Source organism: Pezoporus occidentalis, unplaced genomic scaffold (genome assembly GCF_034315485.1).
Source record: "Pezoporus occidentalis ecotype Australia unplaced genomic scaffold, CSIRO_AGI_Poc_V1 ctg48, whole genome shotgun sequence".
Lineage (NCBI taxonomy): Eukaryota > Metazoa > Chordata > Aves > Psittaciformes > Psittacidae > Pezoporus > Pezoporus occidentalis.
The window spans coordinates 5,432,327-5,451,579 of NW_026915813.1; the positions used below are offsets into that span (position 1 = coordinate 5,432,327).

The following is a 19,253-nucleotide window of genomic DNA, read 5'->3' on the forward strand; positions in this document are numbered from 1 at the left end:
TTTAAATTGTGCTGGAGTTTAAACAAGAAAAAAATTACAAAAATCCAAATTTACTTGGAATTTGCTGGTATTCAGAACAGATCCCTGAGTGCAGCACATATAAGACTTTGACTATAAAATTTTGAAGTATTCAGGACTGAAACAGATGAACTGCTACATCCAGAAGGATCACTAGAATATGTATTTACTCCCTCTTCTCTCATTTTACAGGCTTAGGATGCCCTTCTGAAAATACATGTGTCCTCTTTGTGCCCCTGAACTGCAGTGCAACAGGAAGATAACTTAGTACAGGATTTACTACAGAATTGTTTTACATAAAACCTCTTTAAAAGTAAGAAAATCAGTAGCAAGAAATACAAGTAAAGAGATTTTTGAATCCTGTTTTCTCAACTGACGTTTTAGCTGTGCAGTGTTTATAGCAGTGCAGTTAGTATTCATCTCACTTCATGAAGAAACGGGGACAAGTGGGAGAAAGGGGAATAAGAGGTGTCTATTCACTAAATTTTTAAATGACAGGATTATCAGTGCTGCATTGCACCAAGTGTTACCTTTTATTACCCAGAAACCAAAATCCAACAATTTATATAACTCCAGTACCAAGTTTGGTATTTTGATGCTCATATTCTAGTACATCAAAATTTATATTCCTCAGATATCACACATGAAATCTCTGTGGTAGAAAACAACTCTACCGGAAGATGAGTTACACTGAGCAGCTGGCTGGCAAAGCAGAAGCAATATACCATGGATCAAGTGTCATCCTGGCATGAATGATGCCATGCCTTACCATGAGCCCCCATGAGAGTGCACAGGACAGGGTACTGCCCATTTCAAATAGGCAGGACTGACTAGCACACAGAGGAATAGAATTTCACTAGAACATAATATTGACATTTTTAGAGTAAAGAATAACTTCAGAGGTATTTGATGCTCTGGACTATTATAGATACTGGGCGCCCTTTTTATATGCTGCTTATTAGCGACTTGGCATCTACATTTTTTCAGAGATAATTCAGAAGTAAGCAATCACTATTACAAAGACAGCCCTTGGTACACTAGATGACAGTTTTCCCAAATGAACACAATGTGAAGTATCTCCAAGAACAGCCGTAAGTCATGAGATGAATAGAAGTGTAGAGACCAAGTTCATTATTAACTTTCAAAAAGAAGATTCCAATCTTTGCCAGCAACTGCGAGACTAAATGAAACAAATATCTGTGCTGAGCGCATTAAGCTGAACACAAATGTAAATTTGTGACGACTGACAACTATACACTAGATCTGTCAAACTGTACCTCCAAATTATTTTCACTCTTCTATTTGAAAAGTTTCAAGTTTCCTAACTCACTAACTCCCAATGGAAATATATAATGAATGTAAGCGCTATTTATTGCTCAGTTTGTTAAAAGATTTTCACATAGCCTTCTTTGAAATATGAAAAAGTTCCCTCTAAGCCCCTAGTAAATAAATGCCAGTGCTTTTGAAACAAAATAACAAAATTCTGCCAAGTTTCTTGGTTTTGTTTTTGGTTTTTAAGTTTTTCTTCTGTCACCTCAAGTTGAGAAAACAATTGATCTGAAGCACAGCTGGTAAATAATAACAACTCAATTTTTTAAAAAATGGGGTTTTGAGCTATGTGTATTACACATGTCTTCAGGAACTCTCTTAAGGTAGAAGAAGATAGATTCACAGAAATCTGGCTGTTGACATATTTTGTTGACAAACTCCTAGGTTTACCTGCTTGGAGTTTCATCATGCTGATGTCTATTCTTTAGTTTATTAAGGCTAAGCAAGTCATAAGAGTTTTCTAACATGAGAAGGTGTTAATTTTCAGTGTTTATTATCACTATCTGATTTTCTATTAAGATTTAGAACTTCCTCGATTTTTCCTATTTTATTGGCATTTCTATGCTATGAATTTAGCAGATTCATATGCATGAGGCATGACTCATGCTTGTTTGTATACACATCATCTTTTTATCCACGCTACTATTCATACAGAGCTTTTTCAGAACAGTCAGCACCTCTGTAAAAACTTAAAGCACAATGAGCACATTTCATGCACTGTTATCCAGTAGAGCACCCCCATCCCCTGTTTGATATTCAGTCACAGAGGGATATAGGCTAAATGGCTTAAATGCTGTTTTATGTTAGCCAAGAGAACTAGGTGGGAACATTTAACTGACATATATTTTTCTTCCAGGCTCTCTTCTATTCAGTCAGAAGAAAGTCTGCATCTAAAAAGATCCTGTTCTTGCTAAGATTAAATCCTGTGTAACCCAAGAAGTACAGATAGCTGTCAAATCTTGAGAGAAAAGCAGTTGTACTGACTGCTGGTGAAATCAAATATTCCTTGCTGTCTCCATGGGAAGGGTGAAAAGCATATTTAAGTTCTAAGCTACCTGATCTACAACAACAAGCTTTGGAGGACCTATGTGAGTGGCAAAATACTCTTGTACTAGTGTGATTGTCACTTGTACTCAGTTTTGCCTTTTCTCTCTATTCTGGTCTCTATTAATCTTGAATCTGCCTTTATTCATTACAATACAAACACATGGATTTAGTGTGGAACTCAATGGGATCACAATGAACTGAAAATATCCCATTGATTGTGAGATGGGGGACATTGATGACTCAGAGATAGCTGTTCCAAGCTGAAGTGTCATTTCTCATAGTATGAAATCTTGTGTCTCATAATACATGGTGTTCCTGAGACATAAACTAAGAGCATTATGTTGTCTTTGCCCCTTGTCATGCTTTGGAACAAGTGGAAAAGTTTAAGTAAGCAAGCAAGGAAAATGGAATGGACTTTAAAACTCTTTTCGGATGATCACAGTGGTATTCAAACTCTTGACAATCACCCATTTTCTTAGTCTCTTTTAAAGTTAGATGCCAGTTTTCCTTGTCAGCTTTTACTGTCTCACAGAGACACATTTCCATTTGTACTAAAGAAATTCTAATCAAGTCATTGATTATCATAGAAACTACATTTGAAAGACAAAAGTGAAAGACAAAACTGTACATCCTTAGTAGTCCTAGATAAGAGGCTGTGCAAACAGAATAGCTGTAAACATAAAAATCAGTGTTTAGGACACTGAGATGCATTTCTCATATCTCATTTCTTATCAAGTAATTTCCAATCACAATGAACAAACCAAACATATTTAATGTTTCTAGAATATCATGCATACAAAGAAAACTTAAACCAGGCTTAGAACATTCAGATGCTTCAGGTTTTGGACAAGCTATTGCATGTACTGCAAAATGCACAGTATATACCTAACCATCTTCATCATTAAACAAAATATTGCAGGTGTAGAGAAAACACTTATACAGAAAAAAATATTCTACTGGACCAACTTAATTTTTCCAAGTCTTTTATCAAATCTATATTTTTTTTTGTTCACTTGTTGAAACTCATGACATGGGAATACTCACATCATAAGTGTACTGAAGTGTTGAGGGGACTGGCCTGCTATGCACAGTACAGAAACAGAATCAGTTTGAAACCACCAATTCATTCTGTATATTAAATTACTTATCAGAATGTGGCAGTTCAGATCACACACTGGTGGAACTATTCACAGGAAGAGACCTCTAGAGGTCACCTAGTTCAAGTTATCAAAAATATCCTATGAATATTCTTACAATAAATATACATGTATACCTTAAAGGATAAATCCGCATGACATGAACTGTATGTTTTTATTTCCTACTCATTAGATTGGGAATATAGTCAATTAGATAAAACAAGCACTTTCTGTTTTTTTTAATTTTTTCCTGTAATATACTAACAGAAAAACAAAGAAAAGTAATTTTCCAGAAAAGGACAATGAGAATAGTTGTATTTTGTCATGCAAAAGCCAAATATTCTAGACAATCAATAAATGAGATTTATAACCTATGAGTTTTCATTAAAATTTCTGCAAGACTCACAAATGCAACATATATATACTGCTTCCATCTAACCATAACTGAAGTGGAAAAATCTTTGAATAAATTAGCATATTTTGAGTTATGCACCATTGTATTCTTATATGGATAGGTAGTGTGATGGGTGAACCTATCTTTGAGCTGTAACATTATCAGAGTTATTTTCTTACTGTCATTGTTGCCTCATTTGCTAACAGCAATAGGGAAGAAAGGTGGCTGAGAAATGTTCTCCCAATAGATGTCACAAATATGAAGCTGACAATTTAAAGCTACAGTACGTATCCAGGGACGTTTTTATGCGTGCACAACTTCAATTTACACTTTCTCTGATATACAGCTGGGTAAGATAAATGTTTGTCAAAAATTCTTTCACTTTTCTGGGAAAGTATAGTAGTTTTCCAACACACAGTTCTATAGGTTTGTTATTTTTTATAAGCATAATCAACCAAAATGTAAAGATCATTAATATTTACATTTAGCACAGAAGCATCTTTTCTGCAGCAAATGCATTATCTAAGTATTCTTAAAATGGAAATGTGCCATAGCTCAGGGACATTTTTAAAACTGTGAGAGACCTATCAATGGACAGAAGAGAAAGACAGACCACATGTTGAGTGCATGCTTGATAGTCTGTACAATTTATTGTGAAGTACCACTTGTACTAGGCCTGCCACAGAGCCATTGGTTTGAAAGGTTAATGACTGAAGCAATCACAAGTTCAATTTACAAGAAATGGGATGACAGGAAGCCAAATACAAAATGGAAATGTCCTACTGTGATGGCAGCTGAGCAACAATTCATCAACAAGAGTGCAGGAAGATTGTAAAACTAGAGTGCTGGTGACGAACTTTTGAGACTGGGGAGGGCTTCAGACTTCTGTTAAACTCATTTTTCAAGGATAGTATAGAAACTTCAAAATGGCTAAATCACCAAATACAGGCATAAGTTCATGCTTTCTCTAGGTCATCTGAAAGTGCCTGTCCCACCTTCTGTTTTCTTTAGTGTATCTCCTGTATTTTAAATGTTGAGCTTGACTGCTACCAAAATAGCCATTGTCATGACAAGCATTTTAGTGATATTTGGGCCTTTCCTGCAATTACACTCTACTCTTGCATCCTAGAGCATCAGGTATACTACAGTGTGATCTGAGACTTTGTAAGGCTTGCAGGCGTCTACATATACACAGAGATGCTTCTGAGACCCTGTACGCCTTCTGCCTGAATTACATTTTCCTGGATTTGGCATGTAATTTGTCTACACTGGAAAATCAAATCCATGAAAATATCCTTAAAGGTTTACAAGGACAGCCAGTGACAGGACAAGGGGGAGTGGCTTTAAACTGACAAAGAGGAGATTTAGATTAGATGTTAGGAAGAAATCCTTCACTATGAGAGTGGTGAGACACTGGCAGAGGTTGTCCAGAGAAGCTGCAGCTGCCCCATCCCTGGAAGTGTTCAAGGCCAGGCTGGATAGGGCTTTGAGCAACCTGGTCTAGTGGAAGGTGTCCCTGCCCCTGGTAGGGGGGTTGGAACTAGAGGATCTTGAAGGTCCCTTCCAACTCAAACCTTTCTGTGAGTCTATGATTATATATGTTGATAAGATCAACCTGATCCTTCTCTTTCTGAGGCTGATCAGACCCAGCTTTTAAACTTTCCCCACAGGAGAGGTGCTCCAGTCCCTTAGTCATCTTCGTGACCCTTCGCTGGACCCTCTCCGGTATACTGATGCCTCTGTTACTGGGAAGCCCAGAACTAGACACAGCACTCCAGGTGTGGCCCCACCAGTGCTGAGCAGAGGGGAAGAATCACCTCCCTACACCTGCTGGCAATATCTTTCCTAATGCAGCCCAGGATACCGTTTGCCTTCCTTGCCACAAAGGCACATTGTTGGCTCATCCTCAACAAGCAAGGCTGCTTTCTAGCTCAGTGGTTACCAGCATATATTGGTGCATGAAACACAAACATAAAACATACATGGGAGGAGGTATTGGCAGGATAGCATTCAGCTGGATCTGAAAGAAGTGGAATGAGAAGGGAGGTGGCCTGTGGCAGCCAGAAGCAGGTGACTGATTGCTGTCAGGGGAAGAAAGGAATTGTGATCTAGCACCAAATTTTGCAGTAGAAACCGATAAATATAAGAAACAAAACAAACATGAACTCAAGTGAAAGTTTTGAAATCCTTCATTTCTGAAGTCTCTTGGCTAAAGACTGTCTTTAAACAGATTTATAACAGTAGCTAGCCTTGGGCATGCTTTACAGCATTTTTGAAAGGAATTGATAACTTTGCAATTATATTAAATACAAAAAAAACCCTGAAGACCATGCTTATTAATTTTATATAGTCAATGATATTTATACATGCATGTCTTGAATTATCATGTACCGATAAGGAAATGAAACACTGAATAAAGATGTATTACAACTTATTACCGTAGACGCTCTTTTGATGTAAGTAGAACTTACATCTTAGAACACAGAAGCATACAAACACCTGGATTCCCCTTTTCAAAAGTGATAAAAAGGTAATCAATTGAAATACTTCCTTATAACGTATTCTCTTTTTCCATACCTCATATTACACAGAGAATTATAAAGATCCTTCATTTCTGCGAGTCTAAAAATAATCATTCTTGGAGAAACAGACAGAAGGCTTATTTTATCTACTATACTTTGTACCTTTTTGCCTTAGATCTAGGGACATTAGTTAATAATTTGCAATGCCTAGGGAATACTGTCATTAGCAGGGGAATGTTCTCTGGTACCCTGAGGAAATGAAAGGCTTTTAAGAGCAATCACTGTTAATCACTAACACGCCAGCATTATATACCTTCTGGAACTGAGGATGATATATAGACAGGACACATTAAGTGACTCCATATTTTACTTGCATTGTAAGCTTCTGATAAAAATGTATTTTTAAAACATCCTTTTGCATGGCTTGCTTTCATTATAAAATACATGTTAACTAAGAATTCTGCAAGATTTACACTTGTCCTTGTACAAGCTATTGAAAATATTCCTTCTGATTCCACAGTTGACCTTTATTGTCTTTTTAGCATTATTATACTTTGTTACACAATTTCATTTGAATAGTAAATGCCAAGGTCAAGAAGGCAACCCTTTTGTAAGGGTGAAAGAAAAACTAAATATAAAGGTGATAAATGCAATTAAATTCATCTTTGCCTTCAGCTCAGCAGAAGACTTAGCACCTTAGCACAGCTGCAGTATTCACAACTGAGTCCACAAATTACACACAAATTATTCACAAGTATTTCTATTATTCATTTTTTTAATATCAAGTATTTTCTATCCAATGTTACTTGCATGTAATATCCTACAGAATTGTTAATCACATGAAAGAGTAGAGGAAAACAGAGAGAAAAAAACTTTTTTTAACAGGCTTTTTTTTTTAACATATAGTATTAATAAAATCAGGGCACCTCTTAATTTTAGTATAGAGCCAGAATTTAATATTAATTACTAAAACCTTTTTGCATGTTATTTCTCTGCTGTTCTACCCATAGATGCCTCACATATCAACAACAAACCCAGCACCAGGGGACAGCAAGTACATGCTGGAAAAGTAGACAGACTGTACCCATGTACTGAGGTCCTCAGTGGGGATCCCTGCCAACTAAAAATGTTTGGCCTGCCAATAGAATGCAGATATCATATATTGCTATGAATGACTCCTAGTAAAGGGATCAAGCTAATTTACAGATTAAGATTACAGAACTAGAAAGGACTAAAGAAGTCACCTGCTGCTGTTCCCCTAACAAAAAAAAAAAAAATCCCTCTAGCAGTTTAAACCAATTACTTCTTGTGATAGCTACTGTGAACACAAAAATCAAAACCTTTCTTCTTTACCAAACAAATTCTTCAGGACTTATGTTCTCTCCCATTATTGCATTTTTAGACAAACTACCTCAACACAATTTTTAATCTGTATTTGAACAAAGTCCTATTATACTAAATTATAATTATTTTCTTCTGGATACTTTTTAATTTGGCTACACCTTTTGGTCATTAAACAGCTCAGGTGTTGCAGAGTGGTTGTTTCCTCACCTGACCCGACATGCAATATTTAGCTACTGATTCCATGAGCTCCAGTGTCAGTCATTCTCATATTGATGGAAATGCAGTGGCCTATCCGGTAAACAGATGGTAAATTAAAAAAGAAAGTGCTTACATTCTTGAAACCTCTATATAAGATCTGAAGTTCCTTCTTTGTGAATTTACTCTGTGCTTCCAGAAGTTCAAGAGCTTCAGGTCTATGTCGTACTGTGGCCATTTCCATTTCATCTTCTACAGTGTCTGCAGAATACAAGAGATGGAAAAGGAAAGCTCAACAAGAAATATAGGATACAGAACTATCTAATCCTTGCAGAGAAAAAAAAAGTTAAATGACATTCTCTTACAGAACATCTTTTGCAACTTTAAAGACAAATGACATGTTCATTTTAAACTCAGAGGGAAAGGGTACCTGATCTGCTTCTGTGGCTGCACGGAACAGGGAACAGCAATGAAGATCCAGTGTTCTGGATATTATCACATCAGTACAAATAGCAATAAACTGAAAAGCCAACATTCTGCAAGGGCATGCATGACACATTCAGTATGGCTTTTCTGTTTCTATCACTCTCGGAGCAAAGAGAGCAATTTTATTAAACTTCAGTGACTCCAGGATACTAGAAATTTTTTCCTTGATTAGTTAATAGGTGTGAATTCACTTTATCAGACTTGGATTTTCAGTGTCCTCCTTTTACTGTGAAGTTGTGATTTGGAAAGCATGTGAGAATGATGCTGCACATTCAACAGTATTTCAACATTACTTTCAGAATGGTATAACAAAACCTTTAAGGCAAACATGATTATTTGTGGTGAGCAGCCTAAGTGGGGAACAAGATGACTTCACTGATCTCATCAATAGGTGAATAAAAATAGGTTATTCCTATTCAAGTCTTATAGTTGAGTCCAGCCCTAAACAATGAGAGACAGCAATGCATTTTTTCCAGGTAGCATTTTAAATGTGAAAGTTCAATACAATAGCTAAAGAAACTAATAGTATGATTTTTTTTTCTATAGGGTGCCAACAATATGTCTGATAAAAATATGAATGTGCATATCCATCTTAAGTACTCTCAGTATTATTGTGTAGTACTGCAGACTAATCAAATCACTGCCTTATTACGGTTTAAGAGTTATACTGACTATAGAAATGTAACTTGAGACAGCATGTTCAACTGTCACTGTGGGACTGCATTCTTAAAATAAATTTTATTCAGTTCAGTTTTCATAAGAGCACAATATTAGGATACTGCATTAAAACAGTACTATGCTTACATCTTCACGTATTTCTGTTGTGCTACAATGCAGTAATAATAACTTTCAGCTGCTTGGGAGAAATCTGGCATCAGAATATATAGTTCAGTTAAACAAAAAAAAATTGAACACACTAAATAGAAATAATCATAATATATAAACTATTTGGTTAAACCTTCATAAAACTGCATAGCCTTGGGTGGCATGATTTAGTGTGAGGTGTCCCTGCCCATGGCAGGGGGATTGGAACTAGATGATCTTAAGATCCTTTCCAACCCTAACTATTCTATGATTCTATGATGCTATGAGCCAGGGTTTATTTTGCACAGTTCCTAAATCCGTTCCATCATGTTTTAAGGGATTAATCTTTTTATATTCCCTATACAGTCACTGAAGTATCTGTAGCAATGTCAGGCTGCAGATATGCAGCCGATTATTTTATTATTCTTTTGTCAACTGCAAGTCAACACCAGGTGCTTATTCTAAATTCGCAAGAGAATCAATCTGAGAATAAACATACTTGAAGTCACTTATATTTTATATTCCAAGAGTTATATGGAATTTAAATGGACCATTGTTTAGATAGAAGGGGACTTAACTGGAAATGAGCTCCCTGAGCATCCATTCGTGAAACATCTGGCTACCTAGAGAGACATCTACAAGCTTTTCTAGAAGCAAAATGAATACACATAATGGATGCGAGGCTAGAGATAAAGGCCAGACAATGTGATGCTGAGTACAGTGTTTGGCATTTCCTTAATAATAAACATTTTTATAGTGTTTTAATGATACGGTGATAATGTAGAAGACTGCAGTGTGGTGATGATGCTTTTCTGTAATTAAAAGGTTCACTATAACACTCTTTTCACACTCTATTTCTCTAGACTCTGACCGATATAATCAAAAAATAAAATCACCATAAACTTCCTTAAAATGTGCCAAGTATGCAGATTAAAATACTATAGCATTTATGAGTTGCAGGAGTTTAAGTTTTTTCTTCACACTTATGGCTACCATTATCCAGGCTGGGAAAAAAAAAAACACAAAACTATACACATTGAAAATATACAGTGAAAATGTGTGAAAATATATCTACTTCCAAACATGAATGATTTCTACAGCATTAGCAAAAAAATAGTTATTTCAGTTCTGTAGTTTCTTCAGCCTAAGAAAGTTGAGGGTTCTTTATTTATTTTATAGAAGGCTAACGTATGTAAACTGAAAACCAGAAACATGTTCATATTCACTCAATATATTGAACAAAATATTCTTACTGACTGCATTGATCAGTAGCTTTGTTCTAGCTAAATAGTAAGGACAGTTTTTAATGTATTTCCCACAGGAGCTATGCTTTGAACCTTTCATTATTCATTAAAGAACAAAACGAAAAAAAGCAATGCAAAAAGCACACATACGCTTCAAATAATGGCAGCTGGAGAGGCATGTCCAAAGTCAGGCCTCAATTCATATCGTAAAAATTGTGCACATGCATTTGCCTGCACAAAACCCAAATTATAGCTCCCGAATCTAATAACCGCATGCAAACATGCTTTTCCTTTCCAAAACCATTCTTGAGTCTAGTCCTATCTCTAGCACATGCCTTTAGCTAAAGAAGGATGGATTTAAGTTTAATTTTACTAAGCTAAACCACAGGTAACCTTTGTCTGCATATATTCAGAGATGTTAAGAGCAGAAGTGCAAATTCATGCTATTTATATTTCAACAAAGTACTAGTTTTAAAAATATTCCCCTTAAAATTTCTAAGGAATTCACATTAATGTGGTTGTTATTGTAGGTAGCGTTGGCTTCATTCTTAGTACATTATCATGTTGCTTATTTTATGTTAGCAGAAATCAAATATCACATATCAAAGTGGTATAATAACAATGTGTGTCTACAATGATATTCTTATTTAATGTAATATTTTCACTTAGTATAACATTCATACTTAACATAGCACTTCATTATTGACGAGTACATGGAAAAATGTCAAATTAATCTGGTTTTATGTTTTGGTTCTCCAATATGAAATATTTAATACAAGGTGAGGTCTAACCCTTATTACTCAAGTCAATTTTTGATTCTATGATGCCTTTTATAGTCTAAAACTATATTATTCAGGCCTTGTAGCTGAAAGCAACTTTTACATAATTAATTCCTACTGGGTGTCATGACAGTAATGGACCAGGTTAAGCTATCGTATTTTCAAATAAAACATCAGTTGAAGCACCGTGAAAAAAAATCACATCTTTAGTCCTTCTCATCTTTGAGACCTCAAACACTTAGAAAAGAAAGCAAGCACCACTGTCTTCTCTCTAGAGAAGCATGAAAGGCAGTGATGTGGGACAGCAAAGTGAAAGCCTAGATCCATACCACTGAGGTCCAGACACTTAATAGGGTCCTGTGTTCATACCCAAGTTGCCTTGGGTTTTCAAGTATTCACTGGACGTGGGGAACTGCTTCTGGAAGTTTTTTTTTCACCTTTGATTGAGATGCTTTATCAGAAGAGGAACCACATATATAGGCACCACATATAGGAACCACAAGGACCACTGATCTTCTAATTTTAAGTGCTTAGATTAGTGCCTAGAATAAAGACAAATTAATCTAGACGAAATTGGGTACACAGGGATATTTTAAAATCATTTATAGTAGCCAATTTATAAAAGAAGACATTAGTTTTATTACTAAAACTAATCTCTAGGTTTATGCACCTTTGTACAGCTCACTTTCTCCTTCACTCCCCCTGTTTTTATCTGTTAGCTATCCTAGAGAAATGTTACTTCCTCACAGCATATCAAAACATCAAAGGTAGTGTCAGTGTGCTTTTCCTATATCTCCACATTCACATACTTTTTTTTCAATCTCACTATTTTTCTCTCAAATGCAGACTTTAAGTTGCATTCTCTAAATAGTTTAATTTAGTCAAAACCCGCTGAGCCAAGTCTTTCCTCCCAGACTAGTACTGCTGATACTATCGTGTGTATTGGATAGCAAGCATACACAGACACATGCACACACGTAAATGAAAAGATACCACTTTTCAAATACATTGAGAGCAGGTATTTAATTGAATCATTTCCAGAGCATACGTGCCAACCCAGCAGCTCCTATGCAGCGGACCCTGGCTTTGGTATACTGCCATAGTGCTCTGCATAGACAAATCTGTTACCAACCCACAAATCTGTTCATCACTTTATTTTAAACTGCAATAGAGCATACATTTATTTCAGCACGTATCTTGTCTCTCAAATTAGCAGTTAATGAAAGTATGACTTTTGATGCATGCAACCTAAAAAAAAAGTCAAATCAAAAATAAAACTTGCTTTGAGTAACAGGAGAGGTCGTTTTGGCAGCCGAGCAGGGCAAGAGCTTCATAAGTCGCTCTTTAATACTGCGTTTGGCACTGTTCTGAGCGTAGAGGAAACCTAAAAAATATATTATCAGGACTGTTAACACAGGCTTGAGAACAATTTCTGTACATGCTGCAGAGTTCATCATTATGCAGTATCCTGATGGGAAAAGGACAAATAGACTGCAGCCATCCTGAATTGCAAAAGGCAACCAGAATTTTTGAACAGGACAACAAAATTATATTGTCTTTGTATCCTTCCAATTAAGGGGATTTTTTTTTTAATAAGTGTGCATCTCTTGTAAAGTTCTTATAACCCACTTCAAAACAGCAAACAGAGAAGTATCAGATTATGTATTTGAAACAACAGAAAGTAAGAGTGTTCATAAAAATTTTAAAGCTAAAATACTTAAAAGATGAGTTAAGTCTATTTGATTTTGAAGTTTAATATGGAAAACAAAACCAAATAAAATCCCCAAGATATCTTTTGTTGTCCTTTCTAGCAGTTTTCTAGTTCTACAGCTGAGTTTTCCCGTATATGTCATTTGGCAACTGTAATAACCAACCTGGTACTTTTGCCTTTTCTGAATAACAAAATGTCAACCATGATGTGTAGTCAGTCTCCCTTTCCTTTAATATTTGCCATTCTACATATAAACAAAAGTATTATTTATACTTTCATCCTTAAATACTGACATGGCTGAACAGTTAATGTGCATCTGCTGTAAAGCAGGTGAACAGAATTACCCTTACTTATTGTGAAGGAACTCATAAGAGTAACTGCCTATAAGGCCTTGCTAACCATTTTATACAAAATTGGTGATATAAGCAAGCATACTGGATGGATATTTACTGCAAATGACAGATTTAACATCTGTAGAACAGATGAGTAAATTATTTTTGCTCCTGAGAAAGGTAGAGCTCAGTTTGGTTATTACGCATCTCCCTCACTTTTCATATCGATTGCGTGTGCCCAAACGCAAAAGCTGTTCTGCCATGGCTCTTGCTACAGCAGCATGAGTGTAAAACAGATTGAGCAAGAAATCAAACACGTGACTGAAAGCTGCTGTTCTAGCAGCACAGTCACCAGGATAATCCTGGGTTATCCCCAGTATTGCACTTGTGCTGAACACTGGTGTTAGTGACATGATGTAGAATAGCTTCCTTTCTGCCAGCAAACCATCTTGAGAAAGTACATACTTGTATTTGGGAACAGAAGGAGAAAGTGAGAAAGCTTTAAGGTCCAGGAGCCTCAACTCAGAGCGACAAGAGCCACCCAGGGAACCTCAAGTCCTCGACAGGGCCTGCCCAGGAGCCGGCAGCTCAGCTGACGAGAGCGAGCAGCTGAGTCACACAGGGCGGAGCCTGAAGCAGCGGCACCAGCCCTGACAAGTTAAAAACCTGCCCCAGGGAGCGCGGCGAGCAGAGCGGGTCGAGGCAGTTCGCGCGGCAGGTGGAGCGGGATGGTGAGCACGCGGTGTGTGAGCAGGGCCGGTCCGGGAGCTCTGCTCTGGCTGCCCCGGTGGTGGCCGCGTAGGCACCCAGACAGAGCCGGTGAGAGGGGAGGCTGCAGTGCAGAGCTGGGAGTGTAGAGAGTGCCTGCACTGGTCTGGTGAGGGGAGGGTGCACAATGGGCAGGGCTGCACTCGGTGCTCCCTGGTGGAGGTCCTCCTGCAGCAGGGGCTGAGCTGCGGGATGCTGTTAATAGACTGCGAGATGTCAGGGAAGCTGAGAGGAAGCAGGAATGCTTGCTCCTGGCCCAAACTGTGCAGGGGCCTCGAGCTTCACCTCTACCTCATGAAGGAAAGGAGGCTGTTAACCTGGGAAACTGGGAATTAGTAACAAAAAAAGGAGGAAAATTACAACCAAAAACAAGGGGCTTCCCCCTAAATCTGTTGTCCCCACGCAGAACCGCTTTGCTGTCCTGCAGGGGTCTAATGAGGAAACGCACTCGACCCAGAAACAGCCGGCTGATGCCCTGGTAAAGATCTCTGCTGGTGCTGGTAGGAAAAAGTGGCAGTCGTAGTAGCAGGGGACTCTACACTGAAAGGGACAGAAGCACTCATCTGTCGGCCTGACCCGGTCTCAAGGGAGGTGTGTTGCCTACCAGGGGCACGGATCAGGGATGTGTCAGAGAGGCTGCCTGCTCTAGAACATCCCACGGACTATTACCCACTCCTGGTGATACATGTGGGTGCTAGGGATATAGATAGGAGTAGCCTGGGGAACATAAAGAAGGACTACAGAGCCCTGGGGGAGGTGGTTAGGGGCTCTGGAGCTCAGACTGTATTTTCATCCATTCTCCAGGATGAAGGGGAGGACTTTAAAAAAGCTAGGAGGATTGGCCAGGTTAATAAATATTAGTAGGGTGTTGCGATAGTCAGGGGTTTGGGTATCTAGAACACAGGACTCAATTTAGTAGGCCAGGTCTATTGAGGGCTGACAAGGGGAGGAGCGATTTTGGTAGGAGGCTTGCCAGAATGGTCAGGGATGCTTTAAACTAGATGTGTTGGGGGAGGGAGAAATCATTCCATTCCAACACACCCAGTCAGCTGCCAGCACCTATAATTAATGATCGGAGCAATGTAGAGATTTTCTGGCGGCTCCAGCCAATGAGCCAGCTTCATTTGGAGCTCAGCTCAGATGCCTCTATACAAATGCCGGTAGCATGGGGAACAAACAAGAGGAATTAGAGATGTGTACGCATCTATGGGGGTATGATACAGTAGACATCACAGAAACATGGTGGGATGGCTCCTATGACTGGAGTGCTGGAATGGAAGGTTACAGGCTCTTTAGAAAAGACAGGCCTGGCAGGCGGGGAGGGGGGGTTGCCCTTTATGTTAGGGATAGGCTGGAGAGTATGGAACTCTGTCTGGGGACAGCTGAGCAGACCACAGAGAGTTTGTGGGTCAGGATTAAAGGGAGAACAGCGATGGGAGACATTACTGTGGGGATCTGTTACAGACTGCCTGATCAAGGAGGACCTGCAGATGAAGCACTCTATAAACAGATAGGAAAAGCGTCACGCTCACAGGCCCTTGTTCTCATGGGTGACTTCAACAACCCTGGCATCTGTTGGAAGGACGGTAGGGCCCAGCACAAGCAATCCAGGAGGTTCCTCGATTGTGTGGAAGACAACTTCCTTCTGCAAGTAATAGAGGAGCCAACAAGGAGAGGTGGCATGCATGACCTCGTGGTCACCAACAGGAAAGGGCTCGTTGGAAATGTGACGCTCCAGGGCAGCCTTGGATGCCGCGATCATGAGATGCTCGAATCTGAGATCCTCAGGACAGTGAGAAGAGCGTGCAGCAAGCTCACTGCCCTGGACTTCAAAAGAGCACTTTGGCCTCTTCAGGAGCCTGCTTAGTAAGGTTCCATGGGATACAGCCCTAGAGGGCTGGGGGGCCCAAGACTGTTGGTTGATATTCAAGGATCACCTGCTGCAAGCTCAGGAGTGTTGCATCCCAAGCAGAAGGAAGCGCAGCAGGAGGGCCAGGAGACCTCCTTGGATGGATAAGGAGCTCCTGAGGAAAATTCAAATGAAAAAAGAGGCTTATAATAAGTGGAAGCAAGGACAGGTGGCATGGGAAGTATTCAGGGATGTTGTCTGGCAAGCTAGGGACCAAGCTCTCAGAACTGGCTACACAGGATTTGGAGAAGGCTGAGGTTCTGAATGACTTCTTTGCCTCGGTCTTCACTGCCAAAGGCTCTGACTGCGCCACCCAAGTCTTGGAAGGCAGATGCAGGGACTGTGAGAATGAAGACCTTGCGTCCACTGTAGGAGAGGATATGGTTTGAGACCATCTTAAAAATCTGAACGTGCACAAGTCCATGGGTCCTGATGAGATCCATCCGCGGGTCCTGAAGGAGCTGGCAAATGAAGTTGCGAAGCCACTGGCCGTCATATTTGATAAATCGTGGCAGTCAGGTGAAGTTCCCGATGACTGGAAAAACGGAAATATAACCCCATTTTCAAGAAGGGGAAAATGGATGACCCAGGGAATTACAGAGCAGTCAGTCTCACCTCTGTGCCTGGCAAAATCTTGGAGCAGATTCTCCTGGAAGGCATGCTAAGGCACATGAAAAACAACAAGGTGCTTGGTGACAGCCAGCATGGCTTCACTAAGGGGTAATCCTGCCTGACCAATTTGGTGGCCTTCTATGATGGAGCTACAGAACTGATGTACGGGGTAGAGCAGTTGATGTCATCTACCTAGACTTGTGCAAAGCATTTGAGACTGTCCCACATGACATCCTTGTCTCTAAATTGGAGAGACATCAATTTGATGGATGGACCACTCGGTGGATAAAGAACTGGCTGGATGGCTGTAGGCAAAGAGTTGTGGTCAGTGGCTCAATGTCTAGCTGGAGACCAGTAACATGTGGCGTCCCTCAGGGACTGGTGTTGGGACTGGTCTTTAACATCTTCGTCGCTGACATGGAGAGTGTGATTGAGTGTGCCCTCAGCAAGTTTGCCGATGACACCAAGCTGTGTGGTTCGGTTGATACCCTGGAGGGAAGGAATGCCATCCAGAGGGACCTTGACACGCTTGTGAGGTGGACTGATGCCAGCCTCATGAAGTTTAACCATGCCAAGTGCAAGGTCCTACACCTGGATCAGAGCAATCCCAGGCACAGCTACAGGTTGGGCAGAGAAGAGATTCAGAGCAGCCCTGTGGAGAAGGACTTGGGGGTGTTGGTCAGTGAGAAAATGAACATGAGCTGGCTTCAGTGTGCGCTCACAGCCCAGAAAGCCAACCGTATCCTGGGCTGCATCAAAAGTAGCGTGATCAGCAGGTCGAAGGAGGCGATCCTGCCCCTCTACTCTGCTCTTGTGAGACCTCACCTTGCGTATTGTGTGCAATTCTGGTGTCCTCAACATAAAAAGGACATGGAACTTTTGGAATAAGTCCAGAGAAGGGCCATGAGGATGATCAGGGGACTGGAGCTCCTCTCCTATGAAGACAGGCTGAGAAGGTTGGGGCTGTTTAGCCTGGAGAAGAGAAGGCTGCGTGGAGACCTCATAGCAGCCTTCCAATATAAAGGGGGCCTATAGAGATGCTGGGAATGGACTCTTCATTAGAGACTGTATTGATAGGACAATGGGTAATGGGTTAAAACTTAAACAGGGGAAGTTTAGATTGGATATAAGAAGGAAATTCTTTCCTGTTAGGGTGGTGAGGCACTGGAATAGGTTGCCCAGGGAGGTTGTGAATGCTCCATCTGTGGCAGTGTTCAAGACCAGGTTGGACTAGGCCTTGGGTCATATGATTTAGCATAATATGTCCATGCCCACGGCAGGGGGGTTGGAACTAGATCATCTAAGGTCCTCTCCAACCCTAATTATTCTATGATTCTATATTAAACTTTGTAAATGAAAAAAAAAGGAAATTACTCAGTTTGCATATGAGTAAAACACGGGGGGAAATGAAATCAAAGAAATTTCGAAAGCTAGGGAAGTCTTAACCACAGCCTTAAGAAATCGACTATTACCAGGCAAATTCCTCCCCTGGGAGAACAGGGGACTCCGGTGAATGGATGAAACAATCCAGTCTCAGCATAAGGTCAGATGGGCCTAAATGGCCATCTCTGGAAATGTCAAAACCTTTTAATATGACTAATAATGACTGCACTCATTATTTGCAGCATTTAACTATCAGCTCAACTTAGAAACACTATGCAGATAAATGCATAAAAAAGAAGGTACTCAGTGTCCAATGGTTATCTCAAACTCCATATTTTTAGTTTGAGAACAAAACCTGAGCTTTTAAATGCATATACCTTGTGGTCTCAGCTGGCAGTAACTGCAGTATCACACTAATCCTGTACTGTAGATACCTGAACATAAAGGAAATCTGTTTCTCTTAAAGTTTGTTTTTTTTTTTAAATGTGTTAGGACTTCTTCTAGCATAGACATGATCTAGAAATATCTACTTCTAGCTTATGAATTTGAGTTGAGGCTTGCGAAAGTTTAATGCCCGTGTACTACTTACATAATTTCATAGGTACACAACATATGTAATTACTGAAGATGTATACAGTGTTTTGCAAAACTTAAAGGGATGTATTATTTCCAAAGGCTTGAAGCTCAAAGCCCTGAGTAAGCAAACAGTTTTGCTACCTTTATGCTCACAAAAGCTCATGGAATTCAATGCAAATCATATGGGCTTTGCGGTAGTATGATCACAGTCAAAGATGAAATATATGGGAGAGAGTTCTATCGAAGGAGTAACTTAGGACAGTAGAATTCTTGTACTCACTTCTGGCAGCTAATTTAAGATCAGGGCAAAGGTTTAGCTTCTCACAGCATCAGAAAGCAGCATGGAAACTTTTTGCTTCCAGTAGCTGCAGTCAGTTTGTCCTGCAGCTGTTACAGTCCACTGTCAAGACAGTGTAGATCAGCACTACAGCTTTCAATGTGATTTTTCTTGAGTAAAGGGCTATTTAATACAGAGAAAACATATTTCACACTGGGCCTATGCTGAGCCAGTGTTTAATATATGTTGAAACACTAAAAGTGTTAAAATGAAATACTGTAATAATCTCTGTGAATTCTGTGGCTATTTCCCCAGTTTGAAACACATTGAGGAAAAAGCTGTGGCCATTATGAAGCTAATTAATCTAAGACAGAAGCACCAATACAC

The 19,253-nt window shown here is 39.5% G+C and overlaps 1 protein-coding gene across 10 annotated transcripts in view; it reads right to left on the bottom strand.

The window, feature by feature from the left end:
* KCNIP4 (potassium voltage-gated channel interacting protein 4) overlaps positions 1-19,253 on the bottom strand; it is a 447,064-nt gene that overhangs the window by 41,801 nt on the left and 386,010 nt on the right. For 7 of the 10 annotated variants that reach the window (XM_062636492.1, XM_062636487.1, XM_062636486.1 and 4 more), the window contains one exon: positions 8,122-8,246. In XM_062636492.1, coding sequence (XP_062492476.1) covers positions 8,122-8,246 — 125 coding nt within the window. Of the gene's footprint in view, positions 1-8,121; positions 8,247-12,580; positions 12,683-19,253 lie in introns of all 10 variants that reach the window. The other 3 variants (XM_062636485.1, XM_062636484.1, XM_062636483.1) reach the window with 1 other exon arrangement.